The following is a 21,807-nucleotide window of genomic DNA, read 5'->3' as shown; positions in this document are numbered from 1 at the left end:
TTAAAATATTACTGACTACACTGTTGCTTTTTTTCTTTAGACATCATCCTGATTGTGCTGCATTTTCAAAATTGTCTCATAATAATCTCTTTCTATTATCTAATATAATTTGAAATATATTAACATTCTATGTATTTTAGTTTAATTCTGCTACCCAGTTTATTTCAGTGTTTAATTAATAGTTCATAGTATTTTGTTGTTTAATTCGTAAATAACTCTTGTATACATGTAACTCTCATCTAAATCAAATTGTTGAATTCTTTGTAAGTTCATGCATATGTATATACACTTTTTGCTGGTTGTGTGGAAGAGAAGGCCTTACGGCCTTAACTCTGCCAGCTAAAATAAATCATTATTATTATTATTATTATTATTATTATTATTATTATTATTATTATAGATCCCATTTTGCACACAATTTCAAAATTCCTTATTATGGCACTTAGGCCTTTTTATTTCAAGTCTTCAATTAATTCCATGCATCTACTCCACCTACATAGAATTATCTGCATTTGTCTGGCAGTTATTGAGTACATGACAAACATAAACAATTTCCTTGTATAGTAAACCGAGAAACATGCATTCCAATCGAAGGGCCACAAAATAATTCTCCCTCTTAGTGACCGCTATACACAAGGAAACTTCTTTGTATAGGAAAGAATTAACTCCAGTTGTCCCCTTGTTATACTATAATCTTAGATCTCGATCTTAGCCAGTGTACATAGCGTGAGACATGTATGGGAAACTCAAAACTGCTGTGGGAATAAGAGATGCTTAGTGATAGAGAAATAAAACAGGCCCATTTCACCTAAATATTCTGCAGAGAATATAAGTGAAGGGAAAACAGTCTTATTTGCCGATGACACAAACATAATTCTGAATGACATTAGGAAAGATAACTTGCAAATAAAAATTAATGGAATGACAACAAAACTAGAACAGTGGCTAGCAAATAATAAGTTGAAATTAAATGTAAATAAAACTGTCTAAATGTCATTTAACCAGGGGCGGCCCGTCCTTATGTGCTACAGTGCTACAGCACAATGATAATTTTTGCTCAAATAATGTATTTGTAATACCACAGTACTTCATCTGTCATTTGACAATTCCCCGTGGTTATGTTCATGATGCGTTATAGAGTGTTTAGTCTTCGCTCTTCGGTCTTTGGTGCCTCAGGGGGTTCGTTGTGCTACTCAAAACTCTATGAGAATGTAGACAATTAATGCGCATGTGCGAAGCTGAAATAACTGTTCTGATTGGCTATTTTTACGCAGGGAAGTGCTGTAGTCAGCTTCAGCACAACACAGCTTGGAGATTGCAAAAGTAAAGCGTAACGAAAGAATGCCTGTTTGTGGAAGAACTCGGAACCATTTACAACGTATTTGGTAATTCAAGTGTCCGACTGTTGCTGCCATCTACCAGTTTTTTGAGGTTCCTCCTGAATCAGACAGCAAGCGACGTAAAATGGAATCCGAAAATTGAAGCCAAGGAAGTATGAGACCGTATAATTCAGGAAACGCCTCATCATTTCCAGTCTTTAAGCTACCTAGACACAACAAAATTGTTAAACAGCTAATTTTTTGACAATTTTTTGCATAATTTTCCTGAATGCGAACTTGAAGTTGCTGTCAACAGCTATACTATACTGAACAGACGAATGTTAAAGACACAGCTTGGAATTCTATACGGAAGACTCGACTTCCGAAATATAGATGGAGCTGTTCAATTGTTTCAATACATAGCCTCCAACAATTCACAGAATCCATTCCGTGAAGTAACGAAGTTGTTAAATATTTTGGTTACAACACCAATGACCACTGCTGAGCCAGAAAGATGTTTTTCTTGCTTTGAACGCATAAAAACGTTCCCAGGATCGTTTCACTGCTCTTGCAATACTGTCAATAGAAAAGAGTATAATGTCCAAGATTGAGGGGTTTAACGTTTAACACCAGGGTAATTGACAAGTTCTGCAGTAGGAAGGAACGTCGTATGGACTTCATATTTCGTCACTAGGCGAGTCTCAAATTACGATAAATAATATAAGTGTATGCAGTAGGCCGATATAGAGATTGTAGCACACTCATTATTTTGACCACCAGCCGCTACTGCATTTAACCAACAGCCATCTGAACAGATCCATACAATACTTAATAATACCATAATCAAAGAAGTAGAATGCACTAAATTCTTAGGGGTATGGATAGATTCCAATCTAACGTGGGAAAAACACATTCTGCAGTTAATTGAGAAGCTAAGCCGTCTATGTTATGCTTTCCGAATTCTTACGAAAATATCACCCATGGAACTTTTAAAATCAGTCTACTTTGGCTACGTTCATTCAATAATATCATATGGCAATATTACTTGGGGGTCTTCACCAAAATCGATACAGGTACTCCAATTGCAGAAAAGAATGATTAAAATTATAAAGCAAGTCCCTATCTGATCTGAAAGTATAAACACTTTTAGAAAACTAAAAATTCTACCTGTGCCCTGCATATATATACTAGAGGTAGTGTGCTACATTAATCAAAATATAGACTCTTTTAAAACAAATTCATTTTATCATGAGTATAGTACCAGAACATCCAGGAACATACATTTGAATTGCCACAGACTTGCCAGAAGTATTAACAGTTTATCACATAGAGGCAGCAATCTTTATAACAAACTCCCACAAAATATTAAAGACCTTAACATGCGAAAATTAAAAAAAAAAAAAAGAGGTAAAAAATATTATATTAAAACACTTGCCTCTTTGCACAAATAATTATCTAATTTTAAATCTCTAGTATTTAACATTCTCCTCTGGATACTACCTTTGATGGTTTTATGTCGGGTAGAGTTAAAGCCAAGACTGGGAAGAGAAAACAGAGAGACTGCATGGGACAGTGCCACATGGCTCTAGCTTGGAACAAAAATATTAGTATATCTGAAATTGGTACCGTACAATTAAGATTGGCTTTTACAAGTAAATTAGTATTAAGCTCAATGTATAATCTATACTAATAATAAATCTGTAGCCGAAATTTTTCTGGTAATTTTCGATTTTCCAAAAATAATTGGTCCTAACATATATAATTAACCACCCTGGAACCGAAAATCGCTTTTTTTTTTTAATTTTTGTCTGTCTGTATGTTTGTTACCTTTTCACGCGATAATGGCTGAACGGATTTCGATGAAAATTGGAATACTAATTAAGTTCGTTGTAACTTAGATTTTAGGCTATATGGCATTCAAAATACATTATTTAAAAGGGGGGTTATAAGGAGGCCTGAATTAAATAAATCTAAATATCTCGATTATTATTGATTTTTGTGAAAAATGTTACATAACAAAAGTTTCTTTAAAAATAATTTGCGATAAGTTTTATTCCTTGAAAAATTTTGATAGGACTGATATTTAATGAGATAAATGAGTTTTAAAATTAAAATAACTGCCATCTAAGGCCGTGTAATGAATTAAAAAACAAATGACTTCGTCTATAAGGGGCCTTGGACAGAAACAATCGAAAGCTATGAAAGATAGCCTACAGAGAATGTTTCTGTGTTTGTATGAAGTAATATCGGAAGCTAAATTAACAGATTTGTATAATTAATTATTTCACCATTGGAAAGTGTAGTTTCTCTAGATGGACATAATGCTATAATGTTATTACAGTAACTTCTGATATAATATAATATATAATATAATATAATATAAATATGTAATATTATATAATATAATTTAAGTTATTTGAAGGGTTCAGAACCATAGTGGGCCAGGCACCATTTACTGAATACGTAGAAAACAAGGACTAAAATTAAGTTATTACCATAATTCAATGGAAACCTATAACAAGTAAAATAAAATATACACATTAAATCTAAATGATGTCAATCTTCATTAAACTATGGTTGCATGTAATAAAAATTAAGAAACATGTTAAAGGAATTGTCATTGCACCAAATGAGTGTCTCTGGACCAAAATGATCGCATTTTAATTATTTGGATGCAATTTAAATTAAGTAACATATTAAACGATTTATCCTTCTATCAAACACGAATGTTCCCTGGATCAAATGTCCTATTTTAATTATGTAATTACTTTATATTTATTTCTAACGGGTGCAGAGGAGCGCACGGGTATGGCTAGTACTGTATATATTAGCTTGTGTCGCCGAAAATGTTCTCACCTTCAGCGTATAAAATAAAACATTTGTAATTCTGTATCCTAGCATATTTAGCACTAGATGTATTATATTATGTATTGTCAATTCTCTGTATACTGACGACGCCATGAATCCTTGTCATTTTTATGGCTTAATAAAAAAATCTAATCTAATCTAATTAAAACATTCCAGTGTACATAGCATGAGGTATGTATAGGGAACTCCAAACAGCTGTAGGAGTAAGAGATACTTAGCAGTGAAGAAATAAATTATGCTCATTTCACCTCAATATCTTTCATTGAATTTATACTTAAAAAAAATTCGTGTTACTGCTGCCGAGATAGGAATTGTATAATAATAATAATAATAATAATAATAATAATAATAATAATAATAATCCGTGTCGCTACAGCCCGTGAAGGGCCTAGACCGACCAGCCGGCTGCTGGCCTCACGCCCACATGCCGAAGCAGAGGTGGACGATCATCCAACCAGAATGGAGGTATCGTGTGGTTAGCACGATGATCCCAGATAGGAATTGTATGCCATAAACAATTCATCTGTATGCACAGAAGTGTTTTAAAGCAGAACTACTGAAATGATAGTAGTTGTTACTCTCTTGCATCTTTTTTACTGCTGCCTGTTTAGAGGTTGTGATATGTAGAGAAATGTTGTGTAGATTTAGTTTAAAGTCGATTCTTGTTACATATGTGCCTGTGCGGTATTATTTCATTTACATTTATTAATTTTCAAATAATTGATTAAATGGCGATCTTACTCGTGTTAATTGTGTAAGCATGTGCGGCTTACAGCTGTTTCGGTGCTTCTTCACACCATCCTCAGAGCCTGCTAGTAGGCCCTGAGGATGGTGTGAAGAAGCACCGAGACAGCTGTAAGCCGCACATGCTTACACAATTAACACGAGTAAGATCGCCATTTAATCAATTATTAATATTCAAGTGTTAAAACTAGTGTACGAAAGATTCAACATGGATTATTAATTTTCAATTGCATTTGCAGAATACTAAGAAACTTCTTTCAAGAGGTGTAACGGGTCCAGAAGGTCATCCATTGTCACGTCCTGAGGATGTAGAAGCTGAAGCAGTTAACAGGGCGTGTGTTATAGCAAATCAGGTATGTGCTGATATAATCTACTGAAATAATTTGATATATTATACTCTAGCACAGCGTTTCTCAAACTTTTTTGAAATGGGGACCACTTTTTTAAGCCAGAACAGTTCCGCAGACCACCTTACTCTTATTCCCTTCGAAATTGAATTTATAATAATTTTTGTAGCATATTTTAATACCATTATACTTATATTTTGAATTAGAATTAATTAATTAAAATTAATTTAATTCAATTAATTTTATACTAGTATTAGATAATTAAGTTAATGTTAATAGAATCGTTTTCGTTTTTTTTTAATAATTCAAGGCTATTAATCTTTAACTTATTAATTAAAAAATAAATAAATGTTGGTACTCACATTAATGAGATGAATGAGCCTGTCGATTCTTACACATTTGTTCTAGGCCTATATTTGAATGACTAGATATTTATTTAATGGCACTAGAATCACTGATATTAATATCTTCACACACAGCTTCTGAACTATTAGCAGTGCCTAAATGAAGCATATCATCACGTTCCATTCTTTTCAAATATCCGGATCGAAGCCAGTTTTTCATTATGTATAATGGGCACTATTTAACAGAGACATAGACAACTACTAGCGTGTACCACATAAGAAAGATTTAAAGTTATAAATACATGAAAAGGTTCGGTACTTTGGTCCTCTGTAATGAATTCGGATGATAATTGGTTGGGTTACAGGTGCAGCACCAGAAGTGCAGGGAAAAGGTGGCGAGAAACACCACGTTCATAGTGCTTTAAACCCCTCTTTTGTTGCTGAGAGTAGAGTGGGAAGTCGATAGACAAGTAGGGTAATAAATTTCATAAAATGTCAGTACTGGGAGAAAAAGTGAAATTCGATTGCCATATGTCATTTCCAAACTCTGAGATTTTCAGCTATAATGTAATACGCAATTCATTTGAATTTTATTTTTTCTTCTGCCTTTTTTAAAGGACCACAAGGGCAGACCTGGAGGACCATAAGTGGTCCGCGGACCGTAGTTTGAGAAACGCTGCTCTAGCATAATTCAGTTACTAGTATAAAATCCTGCATTGGTTATTTTCTGGTCATTCAAGATCAACTTTATAAGGATGCAATGATTTCTCAAAAATAAGATTTTTTTTTTATTCATTAGCCTATTGTAAAATACAGAAAAAGTAATATATTGAATGATAAAGTGTTACTCTATGTATATTAGGTTTTCAGAGCGAATTGGGTGCCTCAGATTCGGTCTGTAATCCTTGACTTATATGGATGTTAACAGGTTCAAATCTATGCTCCAAATAAGCCTGTCCATATTTAATGATAAAACACACATTTTAGGTCAGTAATACAGTGTTCATTGATTTGATGAAATACAATTAAAGGTGATATGTTACAGTAGTATGAACACTAATAAGTATAATAAGTTTACTGTAGATGTTAGTCGGACATGTTTCGGAGATGCTTCTCCATCTTCAGTGACTAATTACAACGACGATGTGATTCAGTTGTTCGAACCGTGTTCTTTCTTGGCTTAAAGGAGCTTAAAGGCTTAGTCACTGAAGATGGAGAAGCATCTCCAAAACATGTCTGGCTAACATCTTGAATAAACTTATTATACCGGTACTTATTAGTGTTCATACAACTGTAACATATCACCTTTAATGTATTTCAAGCCTGTCTATATTTTAGAGTGAATCTAAATATGTTCTCATAATATTTTATCGTAATTTCTGGAGCTTCAGTCGAGATGTTGGAGCTTTTCGCGATGCAACTGCATTCCTATCCAGTTTTACGTAGGTATATGATAATTCTCAGGGAGGAAATCGTCGAAAATATAAAATGTGTGTGTCTTCCATCAGCATAGGCCTACGTCAGCAGTGTGAAAATTATTTATCAGCTGTAAATGGTAAGAAAGTAAATTTCTACATAATATTGGAGTTACCGTATCCATAATGTTTTATGACATAATATGCCTCAGTTTTCATGTACCGTACTATATGAATGATTGTATGAGAAGGAAGGTACTTAATTTCATATTTGACAAGTTGATACGCTTGTGGTAAATATGATGTTAAAATGACCAGCCAGTTCTTTTCTACATAATATTTATCAACTGCACTCAAGATGATGTCTTGATGTACACTGGTTTGAAAATATGAATGTGTTCAAAGCATGGCAAAAATATTTCATAAGTTTCTTTCTTTATATTATTACTTTTCAAATATTTAATTTAAATTTTCTGTATAGTGAGAATGCATTGTTGCATTTACATACATTAAATACGTTTCTTAGTATTTACATGAACTTCAGTGATAATGATGTCTGGGAACACCACATGCACCCTGAGGATTCTGTGAAATGTGTGTGTCAGTGCAAAATAGGGGCGGCTCTACAATAAGAACTGCAGAGCTGCAGAACCGCCATTTAAATGGACCTGAAAAAATTAAAAATGTAAAACGTGCTTTTAACTAATCTAGTTCATTGTTTCATTTATTTTTCCAATTCATTCTCCTTCGATTCGAGATTTTACTGTCTGTAGGAGCCTTGAACTGCTCGAGAATTTTAGCTGTAGTGTACTTTTCGGATCTGTGATCGGCAGTTCCTGAAGCTCAACGTAGGGTAGTCGGCAGCAGAAAACTGGTTTTCTTCACCGTCCCATAAGACTGCATTAAAGCTGCAACCAAAGCAGCTCTCTCCGAATATACAAATGAACCGTCAACACCCTCATCTCTTTATGATCTGCGTTAGGAGAACACGTAAGCTTCTGGACTACTGTGTATCATTACAGTTCCAGTGTGTTATAATACTGTGGGTGGTGTGATGTGATTAGTCAGTGTGTCTAAGGAAATATTTTATTTTAAAAATGAATGAAATGAAAACCTAATCGACCAATTCTTTTCGAAATTAAAAGAGAAATTGCACGTTAACTTAAGAAATTAGGACGTCCTACACAAAATTTAAATATTGAAATTTCTGGAAAAAGTCGAGGAAATCATGTAGCCTACTTACTTCCTTACTTACAAATGGCTTTTAAGGAACCCGAAGGTTCATTGCCACCGTCACATAAGCCCGCCATCGGTCCCTATCCTGTGCAAGATTAATCCAGTCTCTATCATCATATCCCACCTCCCTCAAATCCATTTTAATATTATCCTCCCATCTACGTCTCGGCCTCCCTAACGGTCTTTTTCCCTCCGGTCTCCCAACTAACACTCTATATGCATTTCTGGATTCGCCCATACGTGCTACATGCCCTGCCCATCTCAAACGTCTAGATTTAATGTTCCTAATTATGTCAGGTGAAGAATACAATGCGTGCAGTTCTGCGTTGTGTAACTTTCTCCATTCTCCTGTAACTTCATCCCGCTTAGCCCCAAATATTTTCCTAAGTACCTTATTCTCAAACACCATTAACCTATGTTCCTCTCTCAGAGTGAGAGTCCAAGTTTCACAACCATACAGAAGAACCGGTAATATAACTGTTTTATAAATTCTAACTTTCACATTTTTGGACAGCAGCCTGGATGATAAGAGCTTCTCAACCGAATAATAACACGCATTTCCCATATTTATTCTGAGTTTAATTTCCTCCTGAGTGTCATTTATATTTGTTACTGTTGCTCCAAGATATTTGAATTTTTCTACCTCTTCGAAGGATAAATCTCCAATTTTTATAGTTCCATTTCGTACAATATTCTGGTCACGAGACATAATCATATATTTTGTCTTTTCGGGATTTACTTCCAAACCGATCGCTTTACTTGCTTCAAGTAAAATTTCCGTGTTTTCCCTAATCGTTTGTGTATTTTCTCCTAACACATTCACGTCATCCGCATAGACAAGAAGCTGATGTAACCCGTTCAATTCCAAACCCTGCCTGTTATCCTGAACTTTCCTAATGGCATATTCTAAAGTGAAGTTAAAAAGTAAAGGTGATAGTGCATCTCCCTGCTTAAGCCCGCAGTGATTTGGAAAAGCATCAGATAGAAACTGGCCTATACGGACTCTGCTGTATGTTTCACTGAGACACATTTTATTTAATCGAACTAGTTTCTTGGGAATACCAAATTCAATAAGAATAGCATATAATACTTCCCTCTTAACCGAGTCATATGCCTTTTTGAAGTCTATGAATAACTGATGTACTGTACCCTTATACTCCCATTTCTTCTCCATTATCTGTCGAATACAAAAAATCTGATCAATAGTCGATCTATTACGCCAAAAACCGCACTGATGATCCCCAATAATTTCATCTACGTGCGGAGTTAATCTTCTCAAAAGGATACTAGTCATTTTAATACCGAAATGTGTAATGGAAAAGATTGGTTTTTTGCTACACTCATGAAAACGCTTTCTCCCCCACCCGTGTATTCTGTTTAGAGGAGAAAATACATGGACAAACACCGGAGTGAAGGATTTAGTTAATTTGACTTAAAAAAACTAGAAAAGCATGTGGGGCACATCTCCACTACGTGACTAGTTGTACCAGGTGGGAGAGGTGTAGCGCACGTATGGTTGGAGTACAATTTCGGGTGCACAGTCAACTTCGAGAAGGGGCTGTAATTACACGTGTTATCAGATTTAGATCCAATGAACAGCATGTGTTTGCCAAATACACTATTTTTCATGCAGAACTGCCAACCTTTGCAACCGCTGGCCGCTACTGGTGCAAAACCAAGGGACTTCTAACTACTTTTTCCTGAAACATGTCTCAGTGTAGGAAATTTATTCTATACACATTTTACATTTTCTAAGAGTTTTGTTACTATGTAAATTTTGATGAGGAAATGAGTTTTCCTTTTCATGTCGGTAAATAAATTAAACGAATAACAAAAAAGTCAGTTTTTGGTCGATCAGTTATTCATTAGATGCAATCAATCCAGTCGGTCATTTAGTAATCACACTAGCTGAAGACAACTCTTGGCATCGTTCACAATTTACTTCCATCCTGCCCTGCTAAGGGTAAGTGCCGTATCTACAAAAAGCAAAGTATCGAGAAAAATGAGTTTAAAGTTTTCTGTACAGCCCCTTTCGATTTTTACGTATGATTACATAATTTATGTGGTTTCTAGCTATATACGACATTACAAAATTACTGAAACAAACAAAAATTATATTAATTCAGCCATTTAATAAAAACTGCAGATACAGCTCTTTACCACAGCATGACTTAATACAGTGAAACCTGTTCAAATCGGAACCTGAATAATCCGGAATCCTGTCTATTTTGGAACAATTTATTGGTCCCGGAGAAATTCGTATGTTTTATGTGTAATTTTTCCTGACTAAAACGGAAACTGTCCAACGCGGAAACGGAAACTGTCTGCTACTTTCAAAACGGAAATAATATTTCTGACACGCTATTTTAATGTAAACCATATTTTGAAGCAGTGTGTAATTTGAAGGAATGTACGAAATATGTAGGTCACTAAGATAAAAACAAGTTTTATTTGCAAAATTTTAGAGGGTGCGAAGGTTTGTTGGTCTGGCAGTTATACATTTTATTACCCTGTTGATTAATGGTGACTTGCTTGCAGACTCTCCATCAATCCTAAACAGATGGAAAAACTATTTTGCGCAACTACTAAATGTACATAGGCCAAATAGAAATGATCGGGACGAAATTGAAATACAAACTGCTGAGCCATTTATACCCGAACCCACGCTTTCAGAAGTCGAAATTGCGATAGAAAATCTGAAAAAGTACATGTCTCCAGGTATCGATCAAATTCCAGCAGAATTAATACAAGAGGGTGGAAGTGCATTATATAGCGAAATTTATAAACTTGTACTTGCTATTTGGGAAAAGGAAATTGTACCAGAACAATGGAAGGAGTCCATAATTGTACCTATTTTTAAAAAGGGGGACAAAACCAACTGTGGTAACTTTCGAGGAATATCACTTTTGTTGATGTCGTACAAAATTTTGTCCAATATTCTTTTGAGAAGATTAACTCCGTACGTAGATGAAATTATTGGGGATCATCAGTGCGGTTTTCGGCATAATAGATCGACTATTGATCAGATTTTTTGTATTCGACAGATAATGGAGAAAAAATGGGAGTATAAGGGTACAGTACATCAGTTATTCATAGATTTAAAAAAGGCTTATGACTAGGTTAAGAGGGAAGTATTATAGGATATTCTTATTGAATTTGCTATTCCCAAGAAACTAGTTCGATTAATTAAAATGTGTCTCAGTGAAACATACAGCAGAGTCCGTATAGGTCAGTTTCTATCTGATGCTTTTCCAATTCACTGCGGGCTAAAGCAGGGAGATGCACTATCATCTTTACTTTTTAACTTCGCTCTAGAATATGCCATTAGGAAAGTTCAGGATAACAGGCAGGGTTTGGAATTGAATGGGTTACATCAGCTTCTTGTCTATGCGGATGACGTGAATATGTTAGGAGAAAATACACAAACGATTAGGGAAAACACGGAAATTTTACTTGAAGCAAGTAGAGCGATCGGTTTGGAAGTAAATCCCGAAAAGACAAAGTATATGATTATGTCGTGACCAGAATATTGTACAAAATGGAAATATAAAAATTGGAGATTTATCCTTCGAAGAGGTGGAAAAATTCAAATATCTTGGAGCAACAGTAACAAATATAAATGACACTCGGGAGGAAATTAAACGCAGAATAAATATGGGAAATGCGTGTTATTATTCGGTTGAGAAACTCTTATCATCCAGTCTGCTGTCCAAAAATCTGAAAGCTAGAATTTATAAAACAGTTATATTACCAGTTCTTCTGTATGGTTGTGAAACTTGGACTCTCACTCTGAGAGAGGAACATAGGTTCAGGGTGTTTGAGAATAAGATGCTAAGGAAAATATTTGGGGCTAAGCGGGATGAAGTTACAGGAGAATGGAGAAAGTTACACAACACAGAACTGCACGCATTGTATTCTTCACCTGACATAATTAGGAACATTAAATCCAGACGTTTGAGATGGGCAGGGCATGTAGCACGTATGAGCGAATCCAGAAATGCATATAGAGTGTTGGTTGGGAGACCGGAGGGAAAAAGACCTTTAGGGAGGCCGAGACGTAGATGGGAGGATAATATTAAAATGGATTTGAGGGAGGTGGGGTATGATGATAGAGACTGGATTAATCTTGCACAGGATAGGGACCGCTGGCGGGCTTATGTGAGGGCGGCAATGAACCTTCGGGTTTCTTAAAAGCCATTTGTAAGTAAGTAAGTATTACCCTGTTGATTAGGCAGACGAATCCATTCAAAGATTTTCAATGCTTGACACCCATATATTGTCATTGCTGGGCAGAACGCAAGTGTAGTGATTTCGTCAAAGAAAAAAAAAAAATACGTAAAAATGTTTCATTAAGTGATGAAGTAAAAGTTGTCGAGTTAAAGAAAAATGAGAAACAAAGTGTATGGGAAATAAAGTTGAAGTCAGTTTGGAAAACTTAGGTGTAACACTTAGAAATAAAGACTGTATCATGAGTGAGTCTTTTGTGGTCAGTAATGGTGACAAAAATGAAACAGAAAACAGCTGATTATGTGAAAATAAATGACAGAGTGGGTTCTTCATGCCCTTTCAAAGACCATGCTAATATCTGGATCTATTCTGCAAAGCAAACCCTTGAATTTGCAAAGAAATTAGATGTATGTATGTATGTATGTATGTATGTATTTATTTACACTGCAAGTGGGCAAGCACCCGTGGCAGTGGTATATACAATATTAACAATACACAATAAAATGATAAGCAATACACAATAAAATTTACAATACATAATACAATTTACAACACATATACAATTTTATACACAATACAATTTAACACAATAATAATAAAACATAAAATAAAACACCTAATTTTACAACACAACCTACATAATTATGTATAGGTCCTACATAAGTTTCAATAGTCTTTCACTTTACTGTCATCTCACTCACTGTGGTGGCACTATGACGCATTTCACTGACACTTGAGCACACATTTCACTGACACTATAGAACACATTTCATTGACGCTATAAATTATCACTGATCGGAATTCTACATAAGTTTCAATAGTCTTTCACTTTACTGTCATCTCACTCACTGTGGTGGCACTATGACGCATTTCACTGACACTTGAGCACACATTTCACTGACACTATAGAACACATTTCATTGACGCTATAAATTATCACTGATCGGAACTGTTCACTGCACTGTAAAACCATAACTTCACTGACTCACCTCGCTTCACTGATACAACAGTTCAAATAAGTCAAATAATTGCATCCTTATGCATACTTATAAACAGAACTACATTTAAACTAAACATTTCTAGTCTAAGGCCCTCTTACACGCTATTTTTAAATAATTTACAATTCAAACCAAGGAAGTAAACTCGTCAGGCTAGATAAATACATGTCACCTTAAAAAATTAAATGTTGAATGTCACCTTAATTTTAATTTGCACTTTATACACAACTTTTTAAGTTATTCTTGAATCTCCTTAAGGAAGGACAGCCCTCAAAGACCGCTGCAGGTAGGTCATTCCAATCATTTATAATTCTATTTAAAAATGAGAATTTACCTACATCCGTTTTCTGTTTCCTACATTTGATTTTAAAATCATGATCGTTCCTACCATAGTACGTTGGCTTTTCTAACCGAGCCGTTATGTCTACCCAGGCTTTCTGACCTAGATGTGCTCTATACAATGATGTTATTCTAGTTTTCCTACGTCTGTTTTCCAAAGTTTCCCATTTAAGTTCTTTTATCGTATCGTTCCCATCTTCTCTTTTACCTTTAACAAATTTAGCTGCCCTATACTGGATTCTTTCTAAGGAATTTATCTGATATATTCTATAAGGATCCCAACACGTAGTTCCGTATTCCATTAACGGTCGCACTAACGTTAGATATGCTATTTCCCTCGATTTGGGGCTAGCCTTTCTCAAGATTCTCATAATAAAGTGAAGTGCCCTCCATGCTTTGCCTGTAACATTATCAACATGCTCTCCCCAAGAAAGTTTGGAGTTTAAATACACTCCTAGGTATTTACAACATTGTCAGAATTCAAAGCTTCTAATGGATGGCTCTAGTCCAATTAAATAATGTGCTGTGATATACAGTACTGTATTATAATACAGCGTTAGATATTAAATTTACTGTGATTAGTAAACTTTAATAGTGTTTATGAGTGAGCTACGATAATGAGATTTCATCAATATGATTTACCAACGGAATAAGCGACAGAATGCTGATTTAATGCCAGTAGTGTTAAACGGAATATTTTGTGGCATGCCATTTTCTTTTTCATTTATAAAATTTATAAAATATTCCATTTTAACTTCACACCTGAATAATACGGAAACCTGTCCACAACGGAAAAAAAAATTAGGACCATGTCATTTCCGTCTTGAATAGGTTTTACTGTATATAAATATCTGCCTTAACTACAAAATGCCGTATGTTGCCGCCCTGCTAAGGAGAGTGCGGTATTTGCATAAAGTTAAGAAATGAAAGAATAGGCATCCAGAACCATAAGGGCCCAAAGTACGGAATCGAAGTTCTGAGAAAAATTCACATTAATTTATGATATTCAAATTATTATTCAAATTTCTAATATGTGAGGTTTTGATTTGTTAATGGTACAATCTTATACATCCCACAATATCTATTAAAATATATCAGAACATGCATATATACTAAAATACGAGGCCTGTCTAAAAAGTACCCGACCTTAAATTTTCCCGCGCAAAGTAGTGATTCTAAGGCGGCGCCACCGTGCACAGTGGAAGGAGGAACCGTAATGCGCATGCTTGAATTTTTTCACCGCATTCGCTTGTGCCAGTCACTGGCTGGTGGTCGCCAAGTAAGGTGCTGTTCTAAGTGTTTGTCGGATTTAGTTTTCTCGCAAGATGACTGAACGAATTGAGCAAAGATACTGCATCAAATTTTGTCAAAAGCTTGGTGATTCTCAAAGTCAAACAATTCGTAAGATTCAGCAGGTGTTTGGGGAAGATGCGATGGGTGTAACACAAATTAAGGAGTGGTTCAACCGATTCAAAGATGGCCGCACATCAGCGGAGAGTGAGCAGCGTTGTGGCAGGCCCCAAACTGCTCGGAGTGCAGCTGTTGTTGAGAGGGTGCGAAATTTGGTGATGGCAGATCGTCGTTTGACCGTGCGGGAGATTGCCGAAGAGGTTGGAGTGAGTAAAGATTCTGCACATGCAATCTTGCGTGATGATTTGAACATGAACCGAGTGGCTGCGAAATTCGTGCCCAAGTTGTTGTCCCCGGAACAAAAAGACCTCCGTCGTGACATTGCACAGGACCTTCTGGACACCGCCAACACTGATCCTGGGTTTCTGAACACCGTGATAACTGGAGATGAGTCATGGATGTACGGGTACGACCCAGAAATAAAAAGACAGTCGTCACAATGGAAGCATTCCGAGTCTCCAAGGCCGAAGAAAGCGCGGCAGGTGCGAAGCAAATTCAAGGTGATGCTGACTGTTTTCTTTGATGTCCGTGGAATTGTGCATCACGAATACGCACCAGAAGGACAAACGGTGACAAAGGAGTACTATCACGATGTTCTCTGGCGACTCCGTGATTCAGTTCGGCGCAAAAGACCAGACATGTGGACGACGAACAACTGGCACTTGCATCACGACAACGCCCCCGCACATTCATCCCAATTGATCCACACTTTCTTGGCCAAACATGGAATTACAACCGTTCGCCAACCTCCCTACTCTCCAGACCTGGCTCCTTGCGACTTCTGGTTGTTTCCAAAATTGAAGACACCACTGAAAGGATCCCGTTTTGAGAGTAGAGAAGACATAATGCGGAACGCGACGACGGAGCTGAACACCATTCCAAAAGAAGACATCCAGAGGTGTTTCCGGCAGTGGAAGGATCGGTGGGCTAAGTGTGTGCAAGCACAAGGGGCCTACTTTGAAGGGGATTAGAGTCCCAACCCCGTCAGGTATTTGAAATATTTTTTCTGGCTAAAGGTCGGATACTTTTTAGACAGGCCTCGTATACACATTCACCACAGTGTGTTTATCTTTATGATTCTAGGCGTCTCTTATGTTGAAGTTCTGAAGTTGACGATTCTCTATTTTAATTGATAATGCTACATGAATAATATGCAATAGCAAATTCAGAAACCCATTACTAACAAAAATTGAATACATATGATAAGTCCTTTCTAATTACTTCATAACATGACATTATGAGAGACAAAAAAATCACAATTTATGTAAGTCATTAACAAAATTATAGTTTTAACAATATAATATTATTAATAATAATCAATCTTTAAACATAAGTATGCACAAAATATGTACTGTATTAGTAAATCTCGCCAGAATTTGTCTGTTTTCTGGAATGACTCCTTTCAAAGTGTTCTCAATTCTATCTCTCTTCTCAAGATCAAATCAACAGGGCTTATCCAGATGTTCAGGGAATTGCATGCCATGTCTTTTCTGTGCTTTCTTTTGCAGGAAATTTAAAGTTTTGTAACTTTCAGTTTCATTATATGTTGTTTTGTACTTCAATACATAGTTATCTCTCGCTGATTTCACACGAACGATATCCTTAAGGTAGATGTTTTGCAGTTTTTTTTTTTTTTCTGATGGACAGTGTAATCTTTCCTTTGTGGAAGTTTGTGTGATCCATCTTTATTACGTCCATTTTTCCATTATTTTCATGTTGACAAGCGTCGTAAGTTGACTTGCAACACTTAAATTGAAATTTTCATTTTCTATCATGTTGGATGAGGAACATTTTTTCAAAGCTAATTTCACTAATTATTTAGATCTACAGACGTGGACGAATTATTAGCAAAATTGAAGATTTTTATTATATATTTTTACAAAATATGATTCTTCGATTTAGACTACAGTTGAAATTTTTGTGTATTTCCAAATAATTAGCCAAATTGAATATTTGTATTGTATATTTTTCAAAATTTAACTCTTCAATTTGGACTACATTTGATATTTTTGCATATTTACAAATTATTAGCAAAACTGAAGATTTTTATTATATATTTTTACAAAATATGATTCTTCGATTTAGACTACAGTTGACATTTTTGTGTATTTCCAAATAATTAGCCAAATTGAAGATTTGTATTGTATATTTTTCAAAATTTAACTCTTCAATTTGGACTACATTTGATATTTTTGCATATTTACAAATTATTAGCAAAACTGAAGATTTTTATTGTATATTTTTACAAAATTCGATTCTTCAATTTGGACTACAGTTGACATTTTGGATATTTCCAAATTATTAGCAAAACTGAAGATTTTTGTTTTATTTTTACAAAATTTGGCTCTTCAATGCAGTTAAAATTTTTGCTAATTTATAAATTATTAGCTAAATTGAAGATTTTTATTATATATTTTTACAAAACTTGACTCTTCAATTTAAACTACAGTTGACATTTTTGCATATTTCTGTCTACTGTAGTGATGGAAATATGCAAAATTGTCAACTGTAGTTTATATTTAAAAGTCAAATTTTGTAAACAGAATTATCATAAAATCGTCAATTTTGTTAATAATTTGTCCACGTCTGTAGAAGTAGACATAATTATAATTGTTTTTAACACAGACTGCTGTTTAAATAACACTGTCTGGTGCATACTGAAGCAGAAAGCGGCATGTGGATAAAAAGAGTGTGACAATGCTAAGAAAGACCGCGGTATATGCTTAGTACTAAGCAACAATGCAGTATCTACAACTCACATACCGCACTTCTGTGCAGCATGAGACACATACTGCAGTCTTGCTTAGTTTATCTAACAATTTTGTGCAGATACGGCAAAATAAAAAGCTTATATTTCATTTGTCATTGCAGATACCGCATTTTTACCTAGTCCAATGAATTTCTGACAGTACAAAACCCTATAAAGTGCGAAAACCCCATTTTTCAATTTTCCTGCAGATACGGCACTTTTGCTTAGCAGGGCAGCATAGCAATCAGTTATTTTGTCTCTAACCAGATGCAAGTGTCTTAAGGACTTTTTTTTCCCGTAGACTAATTATTCCTTACTTTCTTTCTGTTTCTCTGCCCAAAATCGAGCCTGAGACTGCTAGATTTGTTGGTAAATGTGTCTGTCAATTTAGTCTCCTACATCTCACTGAGAAAATCGCCTCACAGATAGAGATGTCTGAATTCTCTACTTATTTAAAAAGCAATTCTCCAAATGCTACTATTATGAAATGCACCAGTAATCAAGATTTTCCTTAAGTTTTATTTTCATGTCTCTGAAAGCTGCAACTTTTTTTTCTTCATATTTCTACTGGATGTAACACAAATGATTGGTTTTATTATATACTTTTGTAACATCTGAATTTGGTAGGTCTTGGTAGGAATTTAGAGATCATGATTTTCCTGAGGGTGTAACACTGGTTTGAATACTGCGTTAAATTATTTCTTCTATCAGGTCGTGATCAGTAATAAACAGAACTCGGATATAGAGGCATTTAAAATGTTAAAATTAGGCAGACAAAAAAGCACAAAAATGCGAACTTAAATTAATAAAAATGCATTATAAATATATTCACTTCTTTTGCTGTGCTCCATTTTTAACATGAGCAGCTGTTTTATGGTGGTTTAAATGTCACTTCTTTCCACATTTTACCTGTGAAAAAATAAGTCTATAGGTCCAACTACTGATCTAATTCTTAATAAAAATACATGAATTATTAAACCTATTTTCTTAAAAAAAACACGTAAGCAATAAAAGGGTTGAATCCCCTTGTTAAATTTTTTCTTAAGACAATTTTTAAGTGATAAAAAAATATGACTTTTGTATGCGACCAATTAGTCTATTATAAAATTTACAGCTCGGTTTTTCTAGCTTAATATTACGTAAAAAAATGAGAAACAATTCAAACTAGATCTTACTTACGTCGGGGGGGGGGGGAATGTGCATTAAGGGAAGATTCAATATTAGTAATGCTAAATTAACAGATTTCATGTCCCCTTATCTCAGCAACCAGTAGACATAGAAGTCTGAAATTTTAAGAGTGGTATTTCGTTATTCGTTATGCATGTTTATAACTCAAGGGTTTAATTGCATTAATAACTTCGAATATATAAATATTTATATAAATGCTCAAATTTTTTTTTCTCTCACAAAGTATACTGCTAAAATCGTCATATGTTATAAAACTTAGAGACTAGTTAGTAAAATATGTGGGGGGAAAGTCAACATTATGCCCAGTAGTTTAGAGAAAAAGATATACAGTGAAACCTGTTCAAGACGGAAGTGACATGGTCCTAATTTTTTTTCCGTTGTGGACAGGTATCCGTGTTATTCAGGTGTGAAGTTGAAATGGCATATTTCATCATTTGCATAAATTAAATACAAAATGGCACGCCGCAAATTGTAGGAATTACAAAAATTCCGTGTAACACTACTGACATTAAATCAGCTTCCTGTCACTTATTTAATTAGTGAATGATCTTGATGAAAATCTCATTTCGAGTATAAATTGTATCGTAGCTCACTCATTAAACACTGTAAAGTTTATTAATTACACTACATTTAATATATAACACTACATATAATACTGTACTGTATATCACAGCACATTATTTAATTTGACTAGGAGCCTAGAAGCCTTGAATTTTGGATTATCTAATTTCTTTGCCAGTTCAATGGTTTTCTTTGCAAAATAGGTCCAGAAATTTGCATGATCTATGAAAGGGCAAGAACAATCCACTCCCACAACAGTTCATTTATTTCTATGTAACCAGTTGTTTTCTCTTTCCTTTTAAGTGACCATTATTGACCCCAAGCCACTCACTCACGATACGGCCTTTATTTTTGAAAGTGTTAAGTTACACCTGAGTTTTCCATTCATAAATTTCAACATTATTTTCCATACTCTTCGTTTCTCATTTTCCTCGATAACTTTTACTTCATCAATTAATGGTAGTGCAACATTTTTACACAACTTTTTTTTATCACGAAATCGCTAATACACTTGCGTTCTACCCAGCTACGACAGTATACAGGAGTGAAGCATTGAACATCTTTCAAGCGACTCGTCTGCCTAGTCAATAGGGTAATAAAATGTATGACCATCAGGCCAACACACCCTCGCACAATCAAAAATTTTACAAAGAAAACGTGTTTTTATTTTAGTGACCTACTAGTATTTCGTATATTCCTTGAAAGCACATAGTTTCAAAATATAGTTTACATTAAAGTAGTGTGTCTAAAATATTATTTCCGTTTTGAACAGTAGCAGACAGTTTCCGTTTCCACGTTGGACAGTTTCCGTTTTATTCAGGAAAAATTACACATAATACATACGAATTTTGCCGGGACCAATAAATTGTTCCGAAATAGACAGGATTCCGGATTATTCAGGTTCCGATTTGAACAGGTTTCACTGTATTACTAAAAGATAAACAAATTTTGAGAAAAATGCATTTAAAAATATCAGTATATTTCCATACATTATGAAATTTTCGCGGACAGCATGCAATTAAATTTAATATTATGACTCTTCGTGATATAAAAAACATGTTATGTTATACACCATTTGAAATTCCCAATTTCACATATTATAAAACTACAAAAATAAAAAAAAGAAATATTTTTTTAAGAATTTCGTATTTGTAAGCTCCGTTAACATGATTCAGGCATGAGTGAATAAGTGATTTTGCTATGTCATACTTGAAAAATTGTCAAAAATATAAAAACAGAAACGTGTAATACAACTTAAGCTAACTTAACTCTTTTTTGCGGTACTGACGGAAAATCATTCTTCCATCTTCAGTAAAATCTTACGCTCCACCAATCCACTTATTCATTAACATACTTCTTGAAATCTATTTTTTGGCATTATAGAGGTTGTAGCTTATTGAACCGATAAGCAGATTGAAAGTAACAGTATGTTTTGAGTAACAGTACAAAACTGAGAAGAAAGCCCACAACCTAACGTGATGTTATTGGAGAGGCTGTTTCATTACAACTTCTCACATCTTCACGAATGCCGTCTCCATAATGGTATACTAGGGGTAACAACAATAATTGATGATAAAATAATTTTAACTTTGAATATTATAAGAAGAAAATTCTGAAAGGCAAAATACGTAACACAATTTTCTTTTCAAAATAAGTGCTACTAGGCTTCTTTTTCTAAAATAGACATTTAGGCATTTATAGACACTAGAAAAATTGGACAGGTGTTTTTAAGTGACCTAAAATGGATTTTTGATTAAGTTCCCTAATTTATGTACACAGGAATAAAACAGGCAAAAATGGTCAATAACATTTCCAAGATATTCGATATGTAGACAAATAACATAGAAAGACCTCCAACTCAATGCATACTTCGAGAGGCTATTTAAGCAATGTGAAACCCAAGCCAATGGTGGCAAAAATCGGAACTACATCTCATGTTACCCAGCCCGATTGGTATTACAGGTAAACTTATCCATTATACAAACAACATTACTAGTATTTTTTATATTACTCCTCAAAGGAGTGTAATGGTTAGCAGTTTAAATGAAATGTTTAAGCACAT

At 34.6% G+C, this 21,807-nt stretch overlaps 1 protein-coding gene across 5 annotated transcripts in view; it reads left to right on the top strand.

Moving 5' to 3' along the window:
• Positions 1-21,807, top strand: part of CRMP (Collapsin Response Mediator Protein) — a 747,709-nt gene that overhangs the window by 654,169 nt on the left and 71,733 nt on the right. For all 5 annotated transcript variants that reach the window (XM_069838352.1, XM_069838349.1, XM_069838350.1 and 2 more), the window contains one exon: positions 5,171-5,284. In XM_069838352.1, coding sequence (XP_069694453.1) covers positions 5,171-5,284 — 114 coding nt within the window. The remainder of the gene's footprint in view (positions 1-5,170; positions 5,285-21,807) is intronic.

The sequence above is a fragment of the Periplaneta americana genome, chromosome 10 (assembly GCF_040183065.1).
Source record: "Periplaneta americana isolate PAMFEO1 chromosome 10, P.americana_PAMFEO1_priV1, whole genome shotgun sequence".
Taxonomy (NCBI): domain Eukaryota; kingdom Metazoa; phylum Arthropoda; class Insecta; order Blattodea; family Blattidae; genus Periplaneta; species Periplaneta americana.
This window is presented reverse-complemented; position numbering and strand designations above follow the sequence as displayed.